This window comes from Haliotis rubra, unplaced genomic scaffold, assembly GCF_003918875.1.
Source record: "Haliotis rubra isolate DU_JTF1 unplaced genomic scaffold, ASM391887v1 Scf340, whole genome shotgun sequence".
NCBI classification, from domain to species: Eukaryota; Metazoa; Mollusca; class Gastropoda; order Lepetellida; family Haliotidae; genus Haliotis; species Haliotis rubra.
Genome location: NW_025767014.1, coordinates 459,555 through 486,940, shown reverse-complemented (window position 1 = coordinate 486,940; position 27,386 = coordinate 459,555). Strand labels below are relative to the sequence as shown.

The window sequence follows — 27,386 nt, the reverse complement described above, 5'->3', positions numbered from 1 at the left end:
ACAGCACGTTTGCATACGAGAAGGTATAAATAAATATGTCTTTGAAAGAAGTGATATTTATTAGCAGTGTTGACACTGGTCCTTGCATAAAATGCCATCAATTCATCATATATATAGTCCCTTGTCCGTCTACACCTTTGGGCACCTGCGGCTTCTTGCTTGTCATTGGTCAGAAATGAGTTCATCTGTCATGGAAAGGCGTTGACACATCAAGTCACCATAGCAACACGGCATGTCTTAAGAGTAGGTCTTGATGTACACTTGAAAATATAACAACTCACAGTCCATATGTGGTGGGATGGTATATTGGGGAATGGACATAAGTTGATATCGTTAACTCTTCAGCGGAGGACTTGTTTTTCATCAGTATGGTAAAATAGATTCCATTGTTGTTTCGTTGCTGTTTTCGGTTTAGTTGAGTGAGTGAATTTGGTTTTACGCCACTTTTAGCAATATTCCAGCAATATCAAAGGGGGGGGGGGGGGACACCGGAATGGGCTTTAGACATTGTACCCATGTGGGGATCGAACCCGGGTCTTCGGCGTGACGAGCTAACGCTTAAACCATTAGGCTACCCCACCGACCCCGGTTTAGTTGAAGAGTCCTATGTAAGACACTCATTCATCTAAAGGAGAGTGTACATTGGAATTCATTTCATTTCCAATATTTTACTCCTCCAATGTTTTTAAAAATAACTCTCAAAAAGAGAAACCATCCTCCCTCCCAAAGCGACCCGTGAAGATCCGGGTTAGAATTGGCCGCCAGTAATCCATGCTTGTCATAAGAGGCGACTAACGGGATCTGGCGGTCAGGCTCGCTTACTTGGTCGACACATGTCATCGTATCCCAATAGCATAGATCGTTGTTCATGCTGTTGATCACTGGATTGTCTGGTCCAAACTCGATTATTTACAGACCGCCGCCATATTACTGGAATATTGCTGAGCGCGGCGTAAAACTAAACTCACTCACTCTTCCTCAAGGCCATCCTCTCCATATTCGTATCCATTTTCGGTTGTAGCATCATGATACTGTTGATACTCAGACACAAAGTCGCCTGTGTTGGACTCGGCCTCAGTGAACTCCATCTCATCCATACCCTCACCAGTGTACCAGTGAAAAAGGTATGGCTTGCAACGGAACATAGCGATGAACTGCCCAGAGCTAAGCTTGAAGACTTCGTGTATAGCTGTAGTGTTGCTAATGAAGGTGGAGGACATTTTCAGCCTTTGTGGAAGTACATCACAGACGGCCTTTTTCACATTGTTGGGGATCCACTCCACAAGGTATGAGCTGCACTTGTTCTGGACGTGAAGCATCTGTTCATCAAGCTCCTTCATGGACATATTTCCGCGGAATATTGCCGCTACTGCTAGGTAACGGTCATGACACCGGTCACATGCAGCCATCATGCTCCTGGAGACAAACATCTGCAGCGTAAGTTCTGGAACAGTCAGGGACTGGTACTGCTGGACCCCTCTCGCCACGAGAGGGACACATCCGGGTCGCATGCAGCCATCATGCTCCTGGAGTCAAACATCTGCTGAGTAAGTTCTGGAACAGTCAGGGCTTGGTATTGCTGGCCCCCTCTCTCCACGAGGAAGGACAAATTTGGTATTGCTGGCCCCCTCTCTCCACGAGAAGGACAAATCCGGGTCACATGCAGCCATCATGGTCCTGGAGTCAAACATCTGCTGAGTAAGTTCTGGAACAGTCAGGGCTTGGTATTGCTGGCCCCCTCTCTCCACGAGAAGGACAAATCCGGGTCACATGCAGCCACCATGGTCCTGGAGTCAAACATCTGCTGCGTAAGTTCTGGAACAGTCAGGGCCTGGTTCTGCTGGCCCCCTCTCGCCACGAGAGGGGCAAACCCGGGGACGAAGAAGTGGAGACGAGGGAAAGGGACCATGTTGACAGCTAATTTGTGGAGATCAGCGTTTAGCTGACCGGGAAAGCGGAGACATGTTATGATGCCGGACATAGCAGCAGACACAAGGTGATTAAGGTGACCGTAGGTAAGACCGGTCAGTTAGAGGGTCCTCGAACACATGTCATACAGGGAGGGCTTCGTTGTCCATGCGGAAGGTCTCATCACTGTTCTCAACAAGATGCTTGATAGACAATGCTGCATTGTTAGGCTCCACTGGCACGTCAGAAACCTGATGGGAATCGAATAATAATTCGCAGAGACATTACTGATAATATCTATCAAGAAGACTTCTATAGTTAAGGGCGGTGGGGTAGCCTAGTGGTTAAAGCGTTCGCTCGTCACGCCGAAGACCTGGGTTGATTCCCCACAAAGGTTCAATGTGTGAAGCCAATTTCTGGTGTTTCCCGTTGTGACATTGCTGGAATATTGTTAAACGTGGAGTAAAACTAAACTCACTCACTCACTCTTAATATGTATGTATCGATCTCTATACAGACGAGGCGGGCTCATTAACCTATTGTATTTGTGGTTCAGGTGGCGCATATGAGGGTACTAATCTACCAGTCAGTCGAATTTCCTTCACCGTTCTATAAGAACTCTATGGAAATATATATTAGGAGAATAACAAGAATTGTGACCAGTTATTCCCTATTTTTTCTAATACCATATACCGCCTCCGTGGTGTAGTGGTTAGAGCGTCCGCCCGGAGAGCGGAAGGTCGCGGGTTCGATCCCCGACCGCGTCATACCAAAAGACGTTTAAATATGGTACTTGATGGTCCCTGCCTGACGCTCGGCATTAATGGGTACAACAAGAACTGGTCGGCTCGGAGTCAGTATACTGTGTCTGAGTGGGGTATTCATGCTTCACTGCGGCATGGTATCTCAGTGAGCTAGCACTATAAAACCAGCTTCAGTCTGGGCTAGTACAAGCAGCCGCACATACACATACACACGCATGCACGTCGTCATATGAGGTGGGGCAGGATACGTTCACTTTTCGCAAGCCCCTGGTATCATCACTATTTCATAGTGATTAATAAACACATGCTCTGTCACCGTATCGATGGTGACAATCACGTGATTGTCTGGTCCAGACTCGATTTGTTTACAAACAACACCGCACAGCTCTGATACTGCTGAAACAAACATATACTCATGATATAGTCACAATTGTACAATCGACACTGATTTTAGCAGAGATTTCTTGTGGATGTGGAAAGGGTTTTGTCGCTTTTATTATCGGAAATCGTTTGGGAGTTCAACACACTGGACACTGACATGCAGGAAGAAAGCCGGACAATTCGGTTTGTTTATAATTACGGTAGGAACCGCTGTAGTACAGGCCTCTTCTCTGTTTTGAATGTGTGCACAAGCGGAAATAGCACCACCGCTTGCGGGTTTAAACACATACTCTTTAAGTTATGGGGTGAAAAACACTTCGCAACCTGAAGGTATAAACTCATATCCGGGCCCACGTGCTTCGAGACATTTTACTGTTTAAGTCATCTGTCATTTCGCAGGTGCTTGAACAACCTATCAGCCTCATGTTTAAAGCCATCAATCGCCTGTCTGAGGGTATACTATTCTTTGAAATATTTTACAAATAAGTATAACATAATTTTTCATTTAATAAAAGATCAAATGTGTCATTTTGATCATTTTATGTCAGTGGTTGACAAGGTGAATGAGTGAGTGAGTTTAGTAACCCATGCTTGTCGTAAGAGGCGACTAATATTGCTTAGTCCGGCGTAAAACTAAACTCACTCACTCAACTACTGGCCTTTTACGTCCAGACTGGTTTTCACCATCGCTGGCGTGTATGTACATATATTTATATATTTAACGAATACAACCGTGTGTTGATGTGCTCCAATGTCTAACTTTTGTGATTACAAAAGGATAGTTAGATATGTATTATGTCCATTCATTGTGTTTGTCGTTACCTCAGCCTATACGCTGTCAAAAGATCCATCGCTGTGACAAGCTGCAGGACCGCTGATGCAGCGTTGAACAATACTCACTCACTCACTCACTCACTCACTCACTCACTCACTCACTCCTCCCACTCACTCACTCACTCACTCACTCACTCACTCACTCACTCACTCACTCACTCACTCACTCACTCGTCAAGCTTTTGTCCTTACCTATTTCAAAACGTGCCTTAACATCTATCCATCAGTTTAACTCGACCTTCAACAGTTTATGCAGTTGTACACACTGGGTTCACTGTTTAGCATATGGACAGGTAACATTTATTACGTTTAATGTCTTGATTGACTATAAATGCCACAAGCTCCATGGATACAGGTTTTAGGAGGATCAAGGATAAAGACTGGCTTTGTAAACAAAGGTAATCCTTGTTCTTGGCTGTCTCCATGATGCCTTACCTAGAACGTGTTCTACCTAGTTAATACGGACACTCTTCATTACGGCAGGAGCGGTGGGGTAGCCCAGTGGTTAAAGCGTTCCCTCGTCACGCAGAAGACACGGGTTCGATTCCCCACATGGGTACAATGTGTGAAGCCCATTTCAGGTGTCCCCCGCCGTGATATTGCTGGAATATTGCTAGACGCGGCGTAAAACTAATCTCACTCACTCACTCATTACGACAAATACATATGAACACATGGGTAACATTTAAAAGTGTTCAGTAGGTTATGAGTGAGGCATGGATTTAAATCACAAACCTGTTGAACAATCTATTTATAGATTATAGGGATGTCTCACTGGGGTCTCATTGTATAACAGTAAATATTTACTGATAATGTTTGTTTTGTTTTGTTTGTTGATTGACTCAACAATATTCCAGCTATATGGCGGCAGTCTGTAAACATTCGAGTTTTGACCAGACAATCATGTGATCAACAGTATGAGCATCGATCTACGCAGATGGGATACGATGACATGTGTCAACTAAGTCACCGACCCTGACAACCCGATCCCGTTAGATGACCAACGTGTGTTGCTGAAGGCCAATTACTGACACTCAGCGAGTTTGGTTTTATGCCGCTTTTAGCAATATTCCAGCAATATCACGGCGGGGGACACCAGAAATGAGCTTCACACATTGTACCCATGTGGGGAATCGAACCCGGGTCTTAGGTGTGATGAGCGAACGCTTTAACCACTAGGCTACCCCACCACCCAAAATTATTAAGAACCATACCCAGAGAGAACTGGTCACTTTTATACAATGTATATCACACATCGAAACACGCTAATCAATCGTACAACCTATTGTAAACAACCGGAAACCTTATTATAATCATAGCTATTGCAAAAAGAATTATCAATGAATCATATCACATTTTCATCCCCGGACAAATATCCAGTACCATCTGTGGCCGCACCAAAGAAAATACATCACCGAGAGCAATGTTAAAAGTCAGAATTGATTGTTATATTTGTCAAGACTACCGGTATCTAATTAGTCAGAGATGTATCTCTACCCATGGCTGTCAAACATCAAAGATCACAACGTCATAGTTGTCAATATCATGAGTGAGTGAGTTTAGTTTTACGCCGCACTCAGCAATATTCCATATTCCAATATGGCGGCGTTCTGTAAATAATCGAGTCTGGGCCAGACAATCCAGTGATCAACAGCATGAGCATTGATCTGCGCAATTGCGAACCGATGACATGTGTCAACCATGCCAGCGAGCCTGACCACCCCGATCCCGTTAGTCGCCTCTTACGACAAGCATGGGTTACTGAAGGTTCATTCTAACCCGGATCTTCACGGGTGTCAATATCATGAAGATTGTGGTAATCAGTAAAAGCGTGATAGCGTGATCGTCCGAAAATATCGTACATACGTCAACATTAACATATCGCGGAAAGGATAAATGTGTTGTTAATGCAATAATGGTTTAAGTGACGATTCATAGGTTTAAACCAAGGATGGGACTTCCGCTTGTATATAATTATATATATATAGTTATCTGGTGTACTTGGTGCGCAAGACATAAAACTGGAATCGTGACACTATGATTACCCATACCTTCAGATAAACAGATGGCACTGCGGGTAAACAACATGGCTGAAAGATGCCTTAAGGTGTTTGGTGCTAGGCGGTGATAAGGCGTCAACAATGACTTCTTTTCCTGCTTCAATTGCCTGCCAGGACGCCGTTGTCTCACGAACCGTGTTCAAGCATCTAATGTTGTGTTTAGAATAATGAAATAGAAGGGTGTCGTGACAATGCAGATGACCAACACAATGTACTGGGGGTGTATAAATAATTTTGTTTCTGTGGTAAACATGATATTATAGAAACACAAGATGTCACTAAATATTACTGTGTCTGTAGTAAACATGCAATTGTCCAGAATGATCTGAATTGAATAAAATTAGGCTCCATCTTTGGATAATTTAAGATGGATGTTTTCTAATGAAAACAACTTCAAGTTGGAGGGGAAATGGTTCCCATAAGTAGATCGCCTAACAAGTCTTACAAGGCATTCAAACGTTAAGGCCAGAGACCAACCAGTCTCCATTACCCGGCGAAACATATACTCTCCCAAAAAAGAAACGCATCATGAAAATAGCAGTTTCATTTAGCAATGAATTAAAACGTGATTCATTTTACAAAAGGTTTTGCACTTTTTATGAGTCTTATGGTGTTTATGTTTTGAAACATCACAACAAAACGCACCATCCGTAAAATAACCGTATTTAACAGCATGATTTTCAATTTCGGCGTGTAGTGTCACAGAATACACAATTCACATGTAATGCACGTGAAAGTTGGGGATCAGATAGTCTCAATGATGGGTATAAAAGGTTGATCGCTGTCTGTCGATTATTCACTGTATTTGGAATATTGTTGACGAACGCAAAATGCCACGTTTAAGTGAAGCCAACCGTCATATCGCCATTGGTTTGCTTGAAGCTGGCCAGTCTCAACGTGCAGTTGCCCGACGCATGAATGTTCACCAAAGCACCATTTCACGGCTCTGGGAGAGATATCGCCGGCAGAATGCGGTAGCAGATGCCCCTCGTAATAGGCGACCTCGAGCGACCACTGCGGCGCAGGATCGCTACATCCGGGTCATCGAACGTCATCACCTGCGTCATCGAACAGCTACGGCGACCAGTACCGCTCGACAAATACCCGGATTGAGGGGGCTTTCTGCACAGACCGTCAGGAACAGGTTGAGAGAGGCTGGTTTACGTGCCAGAAGACCTTATTTTAGCCCTGTGCTTCGACAACAACATCGTCGACATCGAGTTCAATGGTGCACCAACGTTCAGGCCTGGAACCTACCGAATTGGCGTAGAATCTGGTTCAGTGATGAATCACGATTTCTATTGGAACGACGCGATGGAATGCGGGTGTACAGACGTCGACGTGAACGTTTCGCCGACGCTTGCGTTCCCCAGGTGGACAGATTCGGCCGGGGAAGTGTTATGATGTGGGGAGGGATCACCTGCCGTAGGAGAAGTGATTTGGTGATGATCCAGGGCAACCTGACAGCTCAACGGTACTGTGACGAAATCCTACGCCCACACCTCCTTCCAATCATTGATCGCCAGAGGCAGTTGTTTCAACAGGACAATGCCAGGCCGCACACATCACGTCACACTAGAGACTTCCTCCAGAACCACAACATCAATGTGCTCCCCAACCCTCAAGATCACCGGACTTAAACCCGATCGAACATCTGTGGATGCCCTGCGACGGGTGCGACGCCGTAACCCTCAGCCCTAGACACTTCAGCAACTCGCACAGGCACTATTCAGAGTGGGCTGCGATTGGGCAACACGAGATTCTGAGACTTATTCGTTCGATGCCGAGGCGATGCCGGGCAGTTCTGGATGCCCACGGTGGTCACACGAGGTATTGACTTCAGCGCCACCACACGTCTCCATGTGACACTCAAACTGACTTTCCTCGAGTGCCAAAGACGGATAAGTGTGCATTCCCAGTGTGCAATTTCGCTATATTTCATTGACTCATAAAGCCTACAAGATGTTTCAAAATAAACATAAAAATACAGTTGAAATTCCTATATGCGTTTCTTTTTTGGGAGAGTATATTTCAAAATGCACGAAAAACAAATTATATGACTAGATGTCTCAATGTCAGAGATGACACCAGGTGTTCTTTAAAGGGTAAGCACGCCCTGCCCCACCCACCCACCCGCCACTCATACAGATTGCATAACATAAAAAAGTATGCGTGTGTTACTTTACGCCACACAGCCTTTAAACAAACCGGACAATCAAGTGATCGAAGAGAAATCAAGTAGTACTTCGATATTACTTAATATTGCATATCATAAATATGTGGGGACCTAAGAAATATAAGAGCCTACTAAATATTTACGGAAACTAGCGAGGGTGTAGGTGAAAGGTCATGTGTCTCAACATGTATATTTTTCACCCAACGTACATACAACAGTCACTGTGCAAACGTTGGAGGGCAGGGGAACAGGTCGACATATGTGTGAATTGTTTAGATGTACTTTCATTAAAGTTTAGTAACCATACAGGTGTTTATATGCCTGTGGCATAAACAAACAACGTCATAAATAACTGTGTGACAGCGTCAGTCACGCACGAACGGTTATGATACAGTAACCGCCTCTATTTTAAAGGGTTATTTCATCTTGTTCAGAAGGAGGACGTCAGAGGTCATCTTATATAGTGAATAATTAATTTCTTAATATCAAAACACATTTGAGATAACTTTGATTCGGATACCTTTTAAACAAGATACGATTTGTTTGTTTTTAAACACCCTCATTCGTGGAATAGCCATATATTGAGCATAGGCCCGTCACACTTCAGAGCTGACAGAGAGAGTTAACGTCAAGCGCGTAGCAAGCCAATTGTTTCGTGCAACCCCGTGCAAAGCTTTATATCTAGATAGTATTGAGGGCTTGCCTAACCTTTTTAGCAACAATCATGTGTAAGCCTGGGCTTTTTTTACAATGGTAGCTACCCCTCTGAACGTAAACGATTTGTATAAAAAAAGATATTAGAATATTTACCAAGAGAATATATGGCGGATTTCAAATCTGTCCTTTTAAATCCTTGTGCCGAGTAATGGAGGAGTTATCTCCCCTACATGAAAGACGGCGTTCACTCTCACTCTAATTCCACTCCTATTGTGTCAGTGTTATCTAGGCAGCTTGGGTGTATGATTAAAGAACAACACGTAACAGCACCAGATCATTTCATATGTGATTTAAGGCAAAGGCTAAAAGATATGTATTTTCCAAAGTGGCATTCTTCACTATGCTTCACAATAAGTTAAATTCCTCCTGTAAATTATCGTTCATTCTTACTGAAAAATATCTTTAGACATTAAGGTTAAGAAATTCCGAACGGCACTAGTCCGTTTCAGATGTAGTTCTCATGATCTTCCAATAGAAAAAGGTAGACATTTAGGGATATCAAGGGAAAATTGATTGTGTAAATATTGTACTTAACAGGAGGTAGAAGATGAATACCATTTCTTGCTTGTTTGTCCATTGTATGCGAATATTAGAAAAGAATGCAAACATAAAGAGGTATTTCTATTTGAACCCCCGAATAGACAAATTCTATACCCTCATGTCATCCCAAAACCAAACAGTCACAAAGTATCTTGCAATGTATATACACCATGGAATGAATGTCCCATCCTCTGCATTACAGATGCGATATTATTATTTATGATAAATTTATTTCTACTGCGCCCTTTGCTACTGTAACCCGTGAAGATCCGGGTTAGAATTGATCTGCAATAACCCATGCTTATCGTAAGAGGCGACTAACGAGATCGGGTGATCAGACTCGCTGACTAGGTTGACACATGTCACCGTATCCCAACTGGGGCGATCGATGCTCATAATGTTGATCACTGGATTATTTACAGACCGCCGCCATGTAGCTGGAATATTGCTGAGGGAGGCGTAAAACTAAACTCACTCACTCACTCACTTTGCTACTGTATGTAAAAATGTACTATAGGCCTATGGCCTGTTCAGTACCGTAAATAAAAGATTGATTAAAGTACTTCAATTCCGCTTAATTGATATTTATAAAGGGTTCCTGGTCGTTTCACCCCAGGTAGTTCCAGGTAGTTTCACCCAAAGTAGTTTCACCCGGGTTGTTTCACCCCAGGTAGTTTCACCCAAAGTAGTTTCACCCGGGTTGTTTCACCCCAAGTAGTTTCACCCCAAGTAGTTTCACCCCATGTAGTTTCACCCCAAGTAGTTTCACCCCAAGTAGTTTCACCCCAGGTAGTTTCACCCCAGGTAGTTTCACCCCAAGTAGTTTCACCCCAGGTAGTTTCACCCGGGTTGTTTCACCCCAGGTAGTTTCACCCCAGGTAGTTCCAGGTAGTTTCACCCCAAGTAGTTTCACCCGGGTTGTTTCACCCCAGGTAGTTTCACCCCAAGTAGTTTCACCCCAGGTAGTTTCACCCCAAGTAGTTTCACCCCAGGTAGTTTCACCCCAGTGCTTTTGATATTGTTGATCACCAAATTCTTCTGCAGCGTCTGAAGGTCAGAGTCGGTATCGATGGAATTGTCCTTGACTGGGTACGTTCTTACCTATCTGATAGGTCACAGTCCGTCAAAGTGGAATCTGTACTCTCCACTGCGTCACCACTCCACTATGGCGTTCCCCAAGGATCTGTCCTTGGACCTTTACTGTTTAGTCTGTACATTCTTCCCATTGGTGACATTGTCCGAAAGCACTCACTGAAATTTCATCTTTATGCTGATGACAATCAGTTATATCTGTCAGCGGAGCCTAACCTTGCTCAAGGTTGTGCACTGATGATACAACAATGTATTGCTGAAATAAGAGACTGGATGACCTTGAACTTTCTGAAATTGAATGACACAAAGACTGAGTTCTTAACCATCGGATCCAGGCATCAACTTTCCAAAGTGCCTGACAGTTTATCTCTTGAAATTGGACAAGATGTTATCACGCAGTCCGACTCTGCAAAAAATCTTGGTGTCATCTTTCAATCAACAATGTCATTCGAAAATCAAATCAATTCACTCAGCAAAGGATGTTTCTACCATATCTTCAATATTAGCAAGATCCGAACCGCTCCTTTCACAACTCCAACGGATTCAGAATTCAGCCGCCCGTGTTGTTGCCCGTGCACCACGCTACCAAACTGTGACACCTATCCTCCAAACTCTTCACTGGCTTCCTGTATCAAGCAGAATTCAATACAAACTTCTTCTTCTTACACACAGCTGCATCTATGAAAACATGTTTTCTCAATATCTTAAAAGCCTCATTCATCTCCATGTTCCAAGCCGATTGCTCCGCTCATCAAACTCCCTACTGCTTACACAGCCTCACGTCAAAACAGCCATGGGATCAAGAGCGTTCTCTGCTGCAGCCCCCTATCTCTGGAACATTCTACCACTCACCCTAAAAGAAATAGAATCTGCTGATGCTTTCAAAACTGCCCTCAAAACTCATCTGTTCAAACTCTCTTTTCCATAGACATTGTCTACAATCTTTTCTCTTCATAGCGCCATTGAGCAATATCTTTTGGAAATAGGCGCTCTATAAATCAATTATTATTATTATTATTAAGTAGTTTCACCCCAGGTAGTTTCACCCCAAGTAGTTTCACCCGGGTTGTTTCACCCCAGGTAGTTTCACCCAAAGTAGTTTCACCCCAGGTAGTTCCAGGTAGTTTCACCCGCAGTAGTTTCACCCGGGTTGTTTCACCCCAAGTAGTTTCACCCGGGTTGTTTCACCCCAGGTAGTTTCACCCCAAGTAGTTTCACCCCATGTAGTTTCACCCCAGGTAGTTTCACCCCAGGTAGTTTCACCCCAAGTGGTTTCACCCGGGTTGTTTCAACCCAATTCCAGCTCGGCTGCAAGAAGAGAGTAAGACCGCGTCAAGATGGACTGCTGTGTGAAACTTTCCATCGCCATCAACACGGAATATCTGGCACCGGTAATACTTAGTCGTAACAACTGTTTGATAAGAATGTTGCATGCATGTTAGTACACTGTGCTCTTATAGACCCATCCCTTATATACTTAATACCCGTTGATAAATAATGTTAAATTGATACCTTTTAAGTATCCAATGAGTAAATTTAATCTGTAAATTGTAATTATTCATTAAGGCCAGACCAATTTTATTTCTTGTTTTACGGATTTTTGTCCTCAGAAAACCTAGAGGTGGGAGAAAAATATATTTAAAAAACACCAGTCAAAGTAATATTCGTTTTAAATACAAAAAGTATTTTACTTTTGGCACTTTATGAACTGTATATGGGGCAAAAAAAAACAATCTAAAAAGATTGTTGTAAGTTTACAGTTTTGGCTAATAAAAACACTAGATTTTATTTTTTGAGCGGAGAAATTCAATTAATATTTTTTTTCTTATTCTTGAAAAAATACGACCGGCGGATCCGTAAAACAAGAAATACAATTGGTCTGGCCTAAACTGACTATTTTCTTGTCTATATTGCCTGTATGGGAATACTTTTAACCAACAGGAATATCAAGAACTGACTACCACAGGCCCTCGTGTCTTTGCGAGGATTAAAGATTGATAAAATATTATTTTTGAGATGACCCCCGACTCGAAATGCTTCACAGTACATATAACATATATCGGGGGGTCATCTCAATTTTTTTATTATTTTTTGAAAATCTTTAATCCTCGCAAAGACACAAGGGCCTGTGGGTAATGCGTCGTGAAGCAAATGACAGCTGGTCTTGTGATGCGTGTTCGCAAGCCCGTTCCTTCATCAGACCCGCAGCAGAGAATGCACGAAGCTTAATACTGGAAGAAACTGGGGTGATACAACCTCTAAATGGGGTGAAACCGTTTGGGGTGAAACAGGCTGGGGTGAAACTGTGCTGGGGTGAACGTGTTTGGGGTGAAATAACCCGTTACCTTTATGAAGTACACATAATTCGAGTGGCGGGTTCCAATGTGCCTACCGTATAAAGCTGTCAGACGTTTACCGTTTTATATTTGTGATACCCTCGAGAAGATTGTGACACGTCCGGAAAACATGGTCGCTGCAAAGCGTGTTTCAAAGATTCTTGTTACGATGATAAACACGTCCTCGTTGTGAAGGTGAGGTGAGGTGAAATTGGGTTTAACGTCGTGCTTGAGAATATTTCGCTCATATGACGACGTGCTTGCGTGTGTATGTGTATGTGCGGCTACTTGTACTAGCCGAGACTTTAGCTGGTTTTATAGTGCTAGCTCACTGAGATACCATGCCGCAGTGAAGCATGAATACCCCACTCAGACACATTATACTGACTCCTAGCCGACCAGTCCTTGTTGTACCCATTAATGCCGAGCGTCAGGCAGGGACCAACAAGTACCATATTTTAACGTCTTTTGGTATGACGCGGTCGGGGATCGAACAAGCGACCTTCCGCTCTCCGCCTCGTTGTGAAGGGATATGTTGTCAATTCATGCCTGGTGTCGTAGATTCATATCTCTCTCCTTCTCTACAGGATAATTTATCGTGCAACCTAAAAGGGGGTATTTGAAACGATCAACACTGCAACGCTGTTAGAGACTAGTTCACTGCGTGAGCATAACAACTAATGATCTCTTTGAGTGAGTGAGTGAGTGAGTTTAGTTTTACGCCGCACTCAGCAATATCCAGCTATATCCAGTGATCAACAGCATGAGCATCAATCTACGCAATTGGGATACGATGACGTTTGTCAGCCATGGTCTCTTTATAACCTAACCTCACTTACTACGAGTCCTTTTACGAGTCAGTGGTAACTCAGACACACATGTACGAGCTCAACTCGCGGAATACTACCACTTCACAGCATTTCACCAGATTTCCGTCCAGTTCATGTAAATACAACACGAAATCCACCAACCATCATGTCGACAAACAACCCTACCGCCACCACACTCAAGCCCTCCTGCTGAATACAGGACGGAAATAAGCAAGAGAATATCATGTAAGCCACTTGCCACCTTCTGAATACATATGTCAATCATTGCTGCTTGATTGACATGAAAGCCAGAACATATGGAGATTATTAAGAAAAAAAACTACAACGTGAATGAAAATGTGTGTTCCTGAAAGTGAATATATGTCACGCACGTAGGTAGTTCTGCATCAACCAAATCCTGCATATGACAGACAGGCAAAGCGACCACATCAAAGCGAGAAATACAAAGGAGTACAGAAAAGAGTATCTTGTGTGATGCAATAAATGACAAATTTAACGCCACGAAATGTATGATCCAATTCTGTCAACCCTGTAATATAAAAGAAGTATTTAAATATACTTCTGGCTTTAAATATATACCAAAATATCATGAAATTACGATGTTAACATGTTCATTTCAAGATGCTGTTCTGTTTATTTAAATGCAATTAATTTCATCTGAACACAATATAAAAGCAGCGTCTTACTTCAAAGTTGGCGATGGGGTAGCGCAGTGGTTAAAGCGTCCGCTCGTCACGCCGAAGATCCGGGTTCGATACCCGACATGGGTCCAATATGTGAAGCCCATTTCTGGTGTCCCCCACCGTGATATTGCTGGAATATTGCTAAAAGCGGCGTAAAATCATATCCACTCACTCACTAAATTCAAAGTTTAATTTCTTGATTTTTAAAAATACATATGAGACGGCGAAGTAAGCCTACCTTGGAACCAATCTGGTTGCCACACTGGCCGACCTGTTTGTGAACAATTTCCCTCATGGTAACGGGCACCTGCTTCCAGCTACAACCACACTTCTCTGTATCTTGGAGGATGCTGAGTTTCAGGGACTTTTTACCAGATCTCCAGCACCAGCTCTGAGGTTGCACTGCCGTATCACTACGCCTGACAGAGACTCATATGGCTGCAGCCTTGGATTTAGAAAGTGTAGCTTGCCTTTTATTAAATATAACTAACCGTGTCTAGATTACATTAGTGTCATGGATTGGACAATGTTCAACTATGTAGCTGACTTTCCCCATACGTCTAGATTACATTAGTGCCATGGATTGGACAATGTTAAACTATGTAGCTGACTTTCCCACAATGTCTAGATTACATTAGTGTCATGGATTGGACAATGTTCAACTATGTAGCTGACTTTCCCCATACGTCTAGATTACATTAGTGCCATGGTTTGGACAGTGTTCAGCTACATAGCTGACTTTCCCCATACGTCTAGATTACATTAGTGTCATGGATTGGACAATGTTCAACTATGTAGCTGACTTTTCCACAATGTCTAGATTACATTACTGCTATGGATTGGACAATGTTCAGCTATGTAGCTGACGTTCCCCATACGTCTAGATTACATTAGTGCCATGGTTTGGACAATGTTCAACTATGTAGCTGACTTTCCCACAATGTCTAGATTACATTAGTGCCATGGTTTGGACAATGTTCAGCTACATAGCTGACTTTCCCCATACGTCTAGATTACATTAGCGTCATGTATTGGACAATGTTCAACTATGTAGCTGATTTTTCCACAATGTCTAGATTACATTACTGCTATGGATTTGACAATGTTCAGCTATGTAGCTGACTTTCCTCATACGTCTAGATTACATTAGTGCCATGGTTTGGACAATGTTCAACTATATAGCTGACTTTCCCACAATGTCTAGATTACATTAGTGCCATGGTTTGGACAATGTTCAGCTACATAGCTGACTTTCCCCATACGTCTAGATTACATTAGTGCCATGGATTGGACAATGTTCAACTATGTAGCTGGCTTTCCCACAATGTCTAGATTACATTACTGCTATGGATTGGACAATGTTCAGCTGTGTAGCTGACTTTCCCATTGTGTCAAGATTACATTAGTGCCATGGACTGGACAATGTTCAACTGTGTAGCTGACTTTCCCACAATGTCGAGATTACATTAGTGCCATGGTTTGGACAACGTTCAACCATGTAGCTGACTTTCCCCATACGTCTAGATTACAGTAGTGCCATGGTTTGGACAATGTTCAAATATGTAGCTGACTTTCCCACAATGTCTAGATTACATTAGTGCTATGGATTGGACAATGTTCAACTATGTAGCTGGCTTTCCCACAATGTCTAGATTACATTAGTGCCATGGACTGGACAATGTTCAACTATGTAACTGACTTTCCCACAATGTCTAGATTACATAAGTGTCATGGACTGACCAATGTTCAACTATGTAGCTGACTTTCCCACAATGTCTAGATTACATACGTGTCATGGATTGGACAATGTTCAACTATGTAGCTGACTTTCCCCATACGTCTAGATTACATTAGTGCCATGGTTTGGACAATGTTCAACTATGTAGCTGACTTTCCCACAATGTCTAGATTACATTAGTGCTATGGATTTGACAATGCTCAGTTGTGTAGCTGACTTTTCAATTGTGTCTAGATTACATTAGTGCTATGGATTGGACAATGTTCAGCTATGTAGCTGACTTTCCCACAATGTCTAGATTACATTAGTGCCATGGTTTGGACAATGTTCAACTATGTAGCTGACTTTTCGACAATGTCTAGATTACATTACTGCTATGGATTGGACAATGTTCAGCTGTGTAGCTGACTTTCCCATTGTGTCAAGATTACATTAGTGCCATGGATTGGACAATGTTCAACTATGTAGCTAACTTTCCCACAATGTCTAGATTACATTAGTGCCATGGTTTGGACAATGTTCAACTATGTAGCTGACTTTCCCCATACGTCTAGATTACATTAGTGCCATGGTTTGGACAATGTTCAACTATGTAGCTGACTTTCCCACAATGTCTTGATTACATTAGTGCTATGGATTGGACAATGTTCAACTATGTAGCTGGCTTTCCCACAATGTCTAGATTACATTAGTGCCATGGACTGGACAATGTTCAACTATGTAACTAACTTTCCCACAATGTATAGATTACATTAGTGCCATGGATTGGACAATGTTCAACTATGTAGCTGACTTTCCCACAATGTATAGATTACATAAGTGTCATGGATTTGACAATGTTAAACTATGTAGCTGACCTTTCCCTTATGTCCAGATTACATCAATGCCATGGATTGGACAGATACCTCCTTGTCAACGGAATGGACTGATCTACTTCAGGGTTGATATATCCATGCCAACGGAACGGCAAAAGACTTAAATTCCTTTGTCAGGAAAAATGGACTGATCTACGAGGCAGCTGTTATAGGGACTAATTCAGGACAGCCATCGTCCAACTATTTAAAATGTAAAAACTATGTACTGAAGACATGTGAGACTTCATTGTAATTATCTATATGATGCTAATCTGTATTCTATGTAATCCTTATCACTTCCACATTGTACATTGACTTGTCAGGCAATTAATTATTGTATATGACATTTATAACCTTAATTGGTCATCCCCCTTGGCCGTGTCTGCCATCACATCAACTGGTCAAGGTCAAGCTACTGTTTTTCTATCTGTCCATTGTTGAGTCATCGCATGTCCATTGTTGTCAAGAACTGTATATATATATATGCTCACATATTCATTGAAAAACAAAGTCGAGTCCGGTATACCGACTGCTTGTGTAAGGATGACCGCTAGGAGGATAATGCCACTCGTAGGAAATGTCCTGGGGTTGAGCAGGAACTCTGCTCACCTGATTTATGTCTTGTATATTTGTTTGTCATGTAACTAAAGAAGTTTGAACTCAACTATGCCTTCGTCTTGTCAACGTATTGTACGTACACTTCATCGTAATTATGAGCTAATTCCCCAGTTGACGCATATCCATGCGTTGACAATTTGGAGGCATACTCCCATTTGAATATTCTTAAAGGTACAATGCCACACCACATTTCTCTTAAAAATACTCACTATCATCCCTCAGGGAAGCTACCATATAATTTATTCGAATACAAAATTATGTATTAAGATTACAAAATTAAATTATAAAGTTTGAATGAATTAATGCAACGTTGCATTAAATCAACTCTCGTGCTCTCCACCGGACGAACATTATTTCAAGCGAACCCCATAGATTTATGTCCAATGGAGCGCTCTTTACGAATATCCTACGCACAACTTGTGATTGAGGCCAGTTCAGCCAACAGCAGCAACACCGTGTGCGACAGTTTTCTATGTACGGAGCAATCATTTACATTCCACATATGGCAAGTGTTATCTGTTTGGAAGCTGTTCGCCTCGAAGTTTCCATTATTGATTTCAAGTAAGTCACAAGAGATAATATGTCTTTTATTGCATTAATAGGAAGCTAAAGTGAATGCATATCCCAAAATATATACAATATAGGCCAAAATATTGTCGAAAATGTGTGAAACTGTGCTTTTAACACTTGTAACTGCTCATGGTGTACGCCAATCAACACATAGTCATATTCAATAAAACAAGAAGACAAAGTCATCGATATCCCCCGCAATGGCAAAATACACTTTCTACGAGTTATGATTATGTCAAATATTTAGGTGTGTATATAGAAAAGTGGAAGGAGAGTATTGAAAGGTTTTTAAAGTTCTGCTCCAGAAAGCAGCACTATCACCAATTTCAGGCTAAGTCAAACTTGTTGCCATGGAAATGCCAAAAATATTTTATTCAGAATTCCAAAACTACCAAAAGGCACCAGTACACCACCAGACCAATCTATGTGCCAAGTTTGGTGAAGAAACATTGAACGGTTTTAGAGTTCTGCTCCGGAAAAGAGCACTACCACCAATTTCAGGCTAAGTCAAACTTGTTGCCATGGAAACGCCAAAAACATTTTATTCAGAATTCCAAAACTACCAAAAGGCACCAGTTCACCACCAGATCTATCTATGTGCCAAGTTTGGTGAAGAAACATTGAACGGTTTTATAGTTCTGCTCCGGAAAAGAGCACAACGACCAATTTCAGTCAAAGTCGAACTCGTTGCCATGGAAAAGCCAAAAATATTTTATTCAGAATTCCAAAACTACCAAAAGGCACCAGTACACCACCAGATTCATGTATGTGCCAAGTTTGGTGAAGAAATATTGAACGGTTTTAGAGTTCTGCTCCGGAAAAGACAAATGTGCACGGACGGACGGACGCACGCACGCACGGACGGAGTCCATTTTAATACCCCCCGCAAAACGCGTTGTGGGGGATAATTACATATTTGGTAAGAATCAAACAGAACAGACAAGATGTAAAAAAAGCTGTATAAAACCAGAACAACATTAACTTGTTTTATCATGTGTTAAAAAGACTAATATAGAAATGATTGTCATAAATATCATTTAACAAGTCAAAATATATAGAATGCTAAAGTTGGTAAGAAAAATGATTATAGTCAACCGTGCGTAAAACAATCACCACAATGATAGGTGATTTCCCTGCATTTTCAACATGTCACACAAAAAGATAGTTTAGGTTAAATAGTGGAATTAAATACATCCAAATTGAATCAACACGACAGATTCATCACAAATATCATCAAAATGTTTCAAAAACAGGCACTACAAGCATATACCACACGTTTAATTATACCTGAATTATCAGGTACTATGGCTGGAAATAGCGGTACACCTACAGAATACCGGATACCTACCAGCCATATTGTTTAGTGTCACATCACCCGAACCCAAACGCTAACCCTAACCAAAAACCTTACCCTAACCCTAAACCTTACCCTAACCCTAAGTAAACTCGCGTGCTTTCAAAGATGGCGGAAGGTATCCGGTATTCTGTAGTCTTACCGAAATAGCATCTCCATGTGTTTCACAGACAAATTAAAGATGAAGAAGATGAAAAATCACAACATTGAACATCTTGTCAAATGTCAAACAATCTTTCAGCAGTAACAACCGACAAAACTGTTTTCTCAAATTATGAAACTTGATGAAACTTTGCTAAACTGGACGGCAATGTTTGGAGCGGAATCATCCATCTCACAAATTCCCAGATTACCAACATACATTGGTATGGAGGATTGCAGATGTTCTCAACCATATTCGTAAAGAAGTCGCTGTTCTGGACAAACTGTTTGGCATTAACAAGGTTTAACAAAATTTGCAGTAAAAGATAATGGAACTATCAAACATGATAGCAATTTCTATCTTGCATATACCTGTACATTGTTTGGGACCAGCATAAATTATACACGGCACAGAAGGCTTGACACATATGAGAATAAAATGAACAAGTAAGGTAGCTGGGTTTTATTCTGCTTTTACCAACATTCCAGCAATATATCAGTAGCGGACACCAGAAATGGGCATGGCCTTTACACATTGTACCCATGTGGGGAATCGAACCCAGGTCTGCCATGATGAACAAGTGTTTTAACCACTATGCTACCCTAGGGAATAAACTATAACTTCCAGACAATCTTAAAAAATGACAACTGGTTAAAGATGATAGAACCATATTATACACAACCACATAATGATATCACTAACTGTAGCCTGCGACCTCGTTGTATCGCGGTACTTGACATATCCGTAATCATAAATGAAATTAAAAACTTTTAAGGCCTATTCTATTATTAAATCCAATTAACATCACATTTAATCAACACATTTGTGAAAAGAATCAGGTATGGATAACAAAGGATTATTACATTAAAGTGAATGTTATTATAAATATATATTTTTGAAATGTGTATTGAATATTATGTATTTCCATTGCTGATATTGTAAAAAAACACAGCTCTGTGCAAGTCGTTTCTTCAGGGTATGAACGACCCATGGAAGGTGATTGGCATCTTGACACCAGGGGGCGTCTCTGCTCTGGCCAGCTCCTTGAACGTCTTCCCATCAAGCACCAGGAGGAAGGCATTGCGTCCAGGTTTTGTAGGGAGGACAGGGGACAGGATTATGCCTGGAACATATGACAGGATTCAATATTGATATGACATTTAGGAGAAGGGACCCTAGTTTTATATGACTGCATATTTTAATCTGGTGTCCTACCAGCTCAGAGTGGGGTGTTTACTTCCATCAACTAATGTACTAAGTGTGAATCATTACTCACTCACATATTCCTACTTACACAGACATATACATACACATATTTAGAGGATAGAGAGAGGAAAGAAGGGAGACCCACAGAACTAAAGGACGGAGAGGCAAGGACATAGACATACAGAACTAAAAGACTGAGAGGCAAGGACATAGACATACAGAACTAAAAGACGAAGAGGCAAGGACATAGACATACAGAACTAAAAGACTGAGAGGCAAGGACATAGACATACAGAACTAAAAGACTGAGAGGCAAGGACATAGACATACAGAACTAAAAGACGAAGAGGCAAGGACATAGACACACAGAACTAAAAGATGGAGAGGCAAGGACATAGACATACAGAACTAAAAGACGAAGAGGCAAGGACATAGACATACAGAACTAAAAGACGAAGACGCAAGGACATAGACATACAGAACTAAAAGACTGAGAGGCAAGGACATAGACATACAGAACTAAAAGACGAAGAGGCAAGGACATAGACATACACAACTAAAAGACGAAGAGGCAAGGACATAGACATACAGAACTAAAAGACGGAGAGGCAAGGACATAGACATACAGAACTAAAAGACGAAGAGGCAAGGACATAGACATACAGAACTAAAAGACGAAGAGGTAAGGACATAGACATACAGAACTAAAAGACGAAGAGGCAAGGACATAGACATACAGAACTAAAAGACGAAGAGGCAAGGACATAGGACATAGACATACAGAACTAAAAGATGAGAGAGGCAAGGACATAGACATACAGAACTAAAAGACGAAGAGGCAAGGACATAGACATACAGAACTAAAAGATGGAGAGGCAAGGACATAGACATACAGAACTAAAAGACGAAGAGGCAAGGACATAGACATACAGAACTAAAAGACTGAGAGGCAAGGACATAGACATACAGAACTAAAAGATGGAGAGGCAAGGACATAGACATACAGAACTAAAAGAGGGAGAGGCAAGGACATAGACATACAGAACTAAAAGATGGAGAGGCAAGGACATAGACATACAGAACTAAAAGACTGAGAGGCAAGGACATAGACATACAGAACTAAAAGACGGAGAGGCAAGGACATAGACATACAGAACTAAAAGACTGAGAGGCAAGGACATAGACATACAGAACTAAAAGACGGAGAGGCAAGGACATAGACATACAGAACTAAAAGACTGAGAGGCAAGGACATAGACATACAGAACTAAAAGACGAAGAGGCAAGGACATAGACATACAGAACTAAAAGACGAAGAGGCAAGGACATAGACATACAGAACTAAAAGACGAAGAGGCAAGGACATAGACATACAGAACTAAAAGACGGAGAGGCAAGGACATAGACATACAGAACTAAAAGACGGAGAGGCAAGGACATAGACATACAGAACTAAAAGATGGAGAGGCAAGGACATAGACATACAGAACTAAAAGATGGAGAGGCAAGGACACAGACATACAGAACTAAAAGATGGAGAGGCAAGGACATAGACATACAGAACTAAAAGACTGAGAGGCAAGGACATCAACATACAGAACGAAATGATGGTGAGGCAAGGACATAGACATACAGAACTAAAAGATGGAGAGGCAAGGACACAGACATACAGAACTAAAAGAGAGGCAAGGACATAGACATACAGAACTAAAAGACTGAGAGGCAAGGACATAGACATACAGAACTAAAAGAGGGAGAGACAAGGACATAGACACACAGAACTAAAAGATGGAGAGGCAAGGACATAGACATACAGAACTAAAAGATGGAGAGGCAAGGACATAGACATACAGAACTAAAAGATGAAGAGGCAAGGACATAGACATACAGAACTAAAAGACTGAGAGGCAAGGACATCAACATACAGAACGAAATGATGGTGAGGCAAGGACATAGACATACAGAACTAAAAGATGGAGAGGCAAGGACATAGACATACAGAACTAAAAGATGGAGAGGCAAGGACATAGACATACAGAACTAAAAGACGGAGAGGCAAGGACATAGACATACAGAACTAAAAGACGAAGACGCAAGGACATAGACATACACAACTAAAAGATGGAGAGGCAAGGACATAGACATACAGAACTAAAAGACTGAGAGGCAAGGACATCAACATACAGAACGAAATGATGGTGAGGCAAGGGCATAGACATACAGAACTAAAAGAGAGGCAAGGGCATAGACATACAGAACTAAAAGATGGAGACGCAAGGACATAGACATACACAACTAAAAGACTGAGAGGCAAGGACATAGACATACAGAACTAAAAGACTGAGAGGCAAGGGCATCAACATACAGAACGAAATGATGGTGAGGCAAGGGCATAGACATACAGAACTAAAAGAGAGGCAAGGGCATAGACATACAGAACTAAAAGAGAGGCAAGGGCATAGACATACAGAACTGAAAGAGAGGCAAGGGCATAGACATACAGAACTAAAAAAGAGGCAAGGACATAGACATACAGAACTAAAAGACGGAGAGGCAAGGACATAGACATACCGAACTAAAAGACTGAGAGGCAAGCACATAGACACACAGAACTAAAAGACTGAGAGGCAAGGACACAGACATACAGAACTAAAAGACGTAGAGGCAAGGACATAGACATACAGAACTAAAAGACGTAGAGGCAAGGACATAGACATACAGAACTAAAAGACGTAGAGGCAAGCACATAGATACACAGAACTAAAAGACTGAGAGACAAGGACACAGACATACAGAACTAAAAAGAGAGGCAAGGGCATAGACATACATAACTAAAGGACAGACAGGCAAGGACACAGACATACGGAAGACCTAAAAGACAGGCAAGGAGCAGAGAAGCTTCAATAGACAGAAAGACACTAGGAACAAGAAACCACAATGAACATCATCAACAGATCAGGACAAGACAGACATCCAAAACATATACAACTTTAAAGAATTAGTAGTTAGGAAGAATGCAATGTTAAACAGTCTCATCCATCAACATAGGACTTAAAAAGACCTGTAACTGCCACACAGATACAAGAGGACAACCCACGGACCCTACACAGCACATACCGTCAAGGACAACCCACGGACCCTACACAGCACATACCGTCAAGGACAACCCACGGACCCTACACAGCACATACCGTCAAGGACAACCCACGGACCCTACACAGCACATACCGTCACAACCCACGGTCAAGGACAACCACATACCCTACACAGCACATACCATCAAGGACAACCCAAGGAACCTACACAGCACATACCGTCATCCTCCTCCGTACCATCAGGACGAGCAATGAAGACTGGTTCCCCAGGCTGATCCAGGTCCTCAGCTGCCCAGTGAATACAGGTCTTGGTCTTCAGGTCCAGCTTGGTCAGCTGAAATAACGACAAACTTTAACTGATGTGAACAATCACCACTGCCAAACCACACTGGATCCAGAACTGGATTTGGTTGGTTGTTTGGTTTGTTGTCGTCCATCTATGCAATTGGGATACGATGACATGTGTCAATCAAGATCTAACCCGGATCTGCACGGGACCCAGGACTGGGAGCAGAGGGCACTCCACACTAGGAGTGAGGGAGTATGGTTTTACGCTGCTTTTACGGCAGAGGACACAAGGACTGGGCTTCACACATTGTACCCATGTGGGGAATTGTACCCGGGTCTTCGGAGTGACCAGAGAACGCTTTAACCACTAGGCTACCCCACCTACCCCACCGCCCTCTCCACATTAGGAAAACTACCAAATAGGCTTTTAAAAAAATATTAATGTGACATCCAAATGCAAATTGCTTCCAGGATTATGTATTTTAGCTCATTCTCTCAAGAAACAAGAAAACAGCATTATCACTATCTCCAGCCAATAGGCACATTAGAATTATGTTTGTTCATTTAGTAATGATTGATTAGAAGTATACAGTAACTCGGGGAAATTATAGAGACAAGCACAAGGGTTGCAAGTAAATGTGGAATAATTACATACAAGTGGTCCCTTCTCTGGAAATGAACACACCAAATTCCGAGCTCTTGAGCAACTCTTGTGTAATTTCATGTAACAGTAGTTTCTGAGTCTCTGACCGTATGATCAAGATACAAAAATATGTAGCAGGGAAGGTAACTCTGGAAAAGATAATTTATTGAACCACTTTCCAAACTCAGGCTTCATAATTATCACTTCAGTAAGCATGCAAACCTTGTTCATGTCACTTCAATAGTGTTTCTGTTTCACAAAGTTTACCCAAAGTTGATAATATGAATATGGGCTTCACATTTTGTATTGTAGGGAATTGAACCCAGGTCTTTGGCGTGATGAGCGAACGCTTTAACCAGTAGGCTACCCCACTGCCCCCGGGGATAAATACATGGCAAGGGATGAAAACTACATCCGTGTCTGACGATAACTAGCAAGGATGACGAACAAAGCGATACCATAATGCTGTTTTAACCCTCATATGCACATAACACTGCAACAGGGCTGTTAATGCCATGAGAATCATGTGTATGTCATGTAGTTTGTTTTCTGACAATAGAGTTATTGATCAGAGAGATAAAGCTGGAGATGAAATACTTTGCCCAATCAGTCCAGTGTAAATAGCATAAGGAATGAAAAAAATATTCCCTCGACAACAGAAGATGGGCTTAACTCTGGCAAGGATTACAAGTAAGCTGAGACAGGGATTTTAACCCACAACCGGCGGGTCCTCAGAGCTAGACAGAGAGTGCTTCTTTCTCCTTCAATAAGGAAAATTCAAGTCTTTTTTCAAGGTTCCATCTGCCATACTTAATGTAGTAGTCTAATTCTACCTTCTTATGAATTCTGTCTTCTTAAGAACTCAGAGAAAAAGATTTGAAACTTTTGGTCTTTTGTGTGTGTTTGTGAGGGGAGGGGGAATTTTCATGAGATCATGAGATGGGGTTTAGAGTTAATTTTAAGGGGTGGGGGTAGCGTAGTGGTTAAAGAGTTCGCTCGTCATGCCGAAGACCCAGGTTCGATTCCCCAAGGGGTACAATGTGTGAAGCCCATTCTGGTGTCCCCCACCATGATATTGCTGGAATATTGCTTAAAGCGGCATAAAACTCAACTCACTCACTGGTAAATTATAAGGCCTTTCCGAACCATATCCTCCAAACTTATTTAAGGTAAACTCTAACTTCAAAGCATTTTTCAACTTGTAGAAATTGTATTCAAGTATAAACTCAACCTTGGCTTTTTCAACCAGAAAGTCAGTTCCATAAACATATCTGTATTTCTTCGTGTTGTAGGCGTAGTTGATTCTTGGAAGTTCCATGAGAACAGCATTGGATGAATCTGAAAATACATTCACATGAAGAGGGTGAATACATTTTCCTTACATACAGTCAGTCTGAAGTGGAAATGTCGGAATGTGCTCATCATTACGTGAGTGGGTGAATGTGTTTTAAGTAGCATTATCCAGTATACACAGTCTGTTACAATCTTGTCTGTACCAGTATTCCTGCAAGCCAATATCACACCAGTGTCTGTGTCTGGACCAGACGAACCAGTGATGAGCATGACCAATGCTGGTTCGAACAACTCAAAAGACTGAAAACATTTGTGTCAACACCCCACTTGTATAACTTGCTGGATAGCTGCATGTGTAGCATGTACAGCTTGCGTAAAGCCTTGCAGCAGTGAACTCTGTCACTGAACTTATATTGTTCGTTATGCTTTGACTTTGAGCAGCCATGCTGTCGGTGGCTGTGTCTCACAGTTGCAAATCTGGGCACCACTGCACAAAATGTGTAAAGTAAAAAAATGACTAAACCATGTCAAATAAGGACTAAACCATGTCAAATACGGACTAAACCCTGTCAAATAAGGACTAAACCATGTCAAATAAGAACTAAACCATGTCAAATAAGGACTAAACCATGTCCAATAAGGACTAAACCATGTCAAATAAGAACTAAACAATGTCAAATAAGGACTAAACCATGTCCAATAAGGACTAAACCATGCCAAATAAGGACTAAACCATGTCTAATAAGGACTAAACCATGTCCAATAAGGACTAAACCATGTCTAATAAGAACTAAACAATGTCAAATAAGGACTAAACCATGTCCAATAAGGACTAAACCATGTCCAATAAGGACTAAACCATGTCCAATAAGGACTAAACCATGTCAAATAAATATGGACTAAACCATGTCAAATAAATATGGAAACCATGTCAAATAAATATGGACAAAACCATGTCAAATAAGGACAAAACCATGTTAAATAAGGACTAAACCATGTCAAATAAGGACTAAACCATGTCAAATAAGAACTAAACCATGTCAAATTAGGACATACTGATGTAAATAGTGCCATTAGAATTATTTCCTGGGTTCTTGTAAGTATGGTGAACAGATATGAACTTTAATTTTGGTTGAATTGTTTCTTAAGACTTCACTGCTTAACGCATGCTATTGGGAGACAACAACCCATGTGCCAGTCGCAAAGCTAAACCACCAGTCATCCACCAGACTTTCTCCACACAGAATATGAATTTTTTTTAAAT

The 27,386-nt window shown here is 41.6% G+C and overlaps 1 protein-coding gene across 1 annotated transcript; it reads right to left on the bottom strand.

Annotated features, from left to right (window-relative positions):
* Positions 1-968: 968 nt before the first annotated feature.
* Positions 969-14,616, bottom strand: LOC124284669 (tubulin beta chain-like). The gene is given in 4 exon segments (XM_046720774.1): positions 969-1,413; positions 1,758-2,062; positions 2,064-2,159; positions 14,560-14,616. Coding segments are annotated over 4 exon segments (903 nt in total).
* Between the last annotated feature and the right edge of the window lie 12,770 nt (positions 14,617-27,386).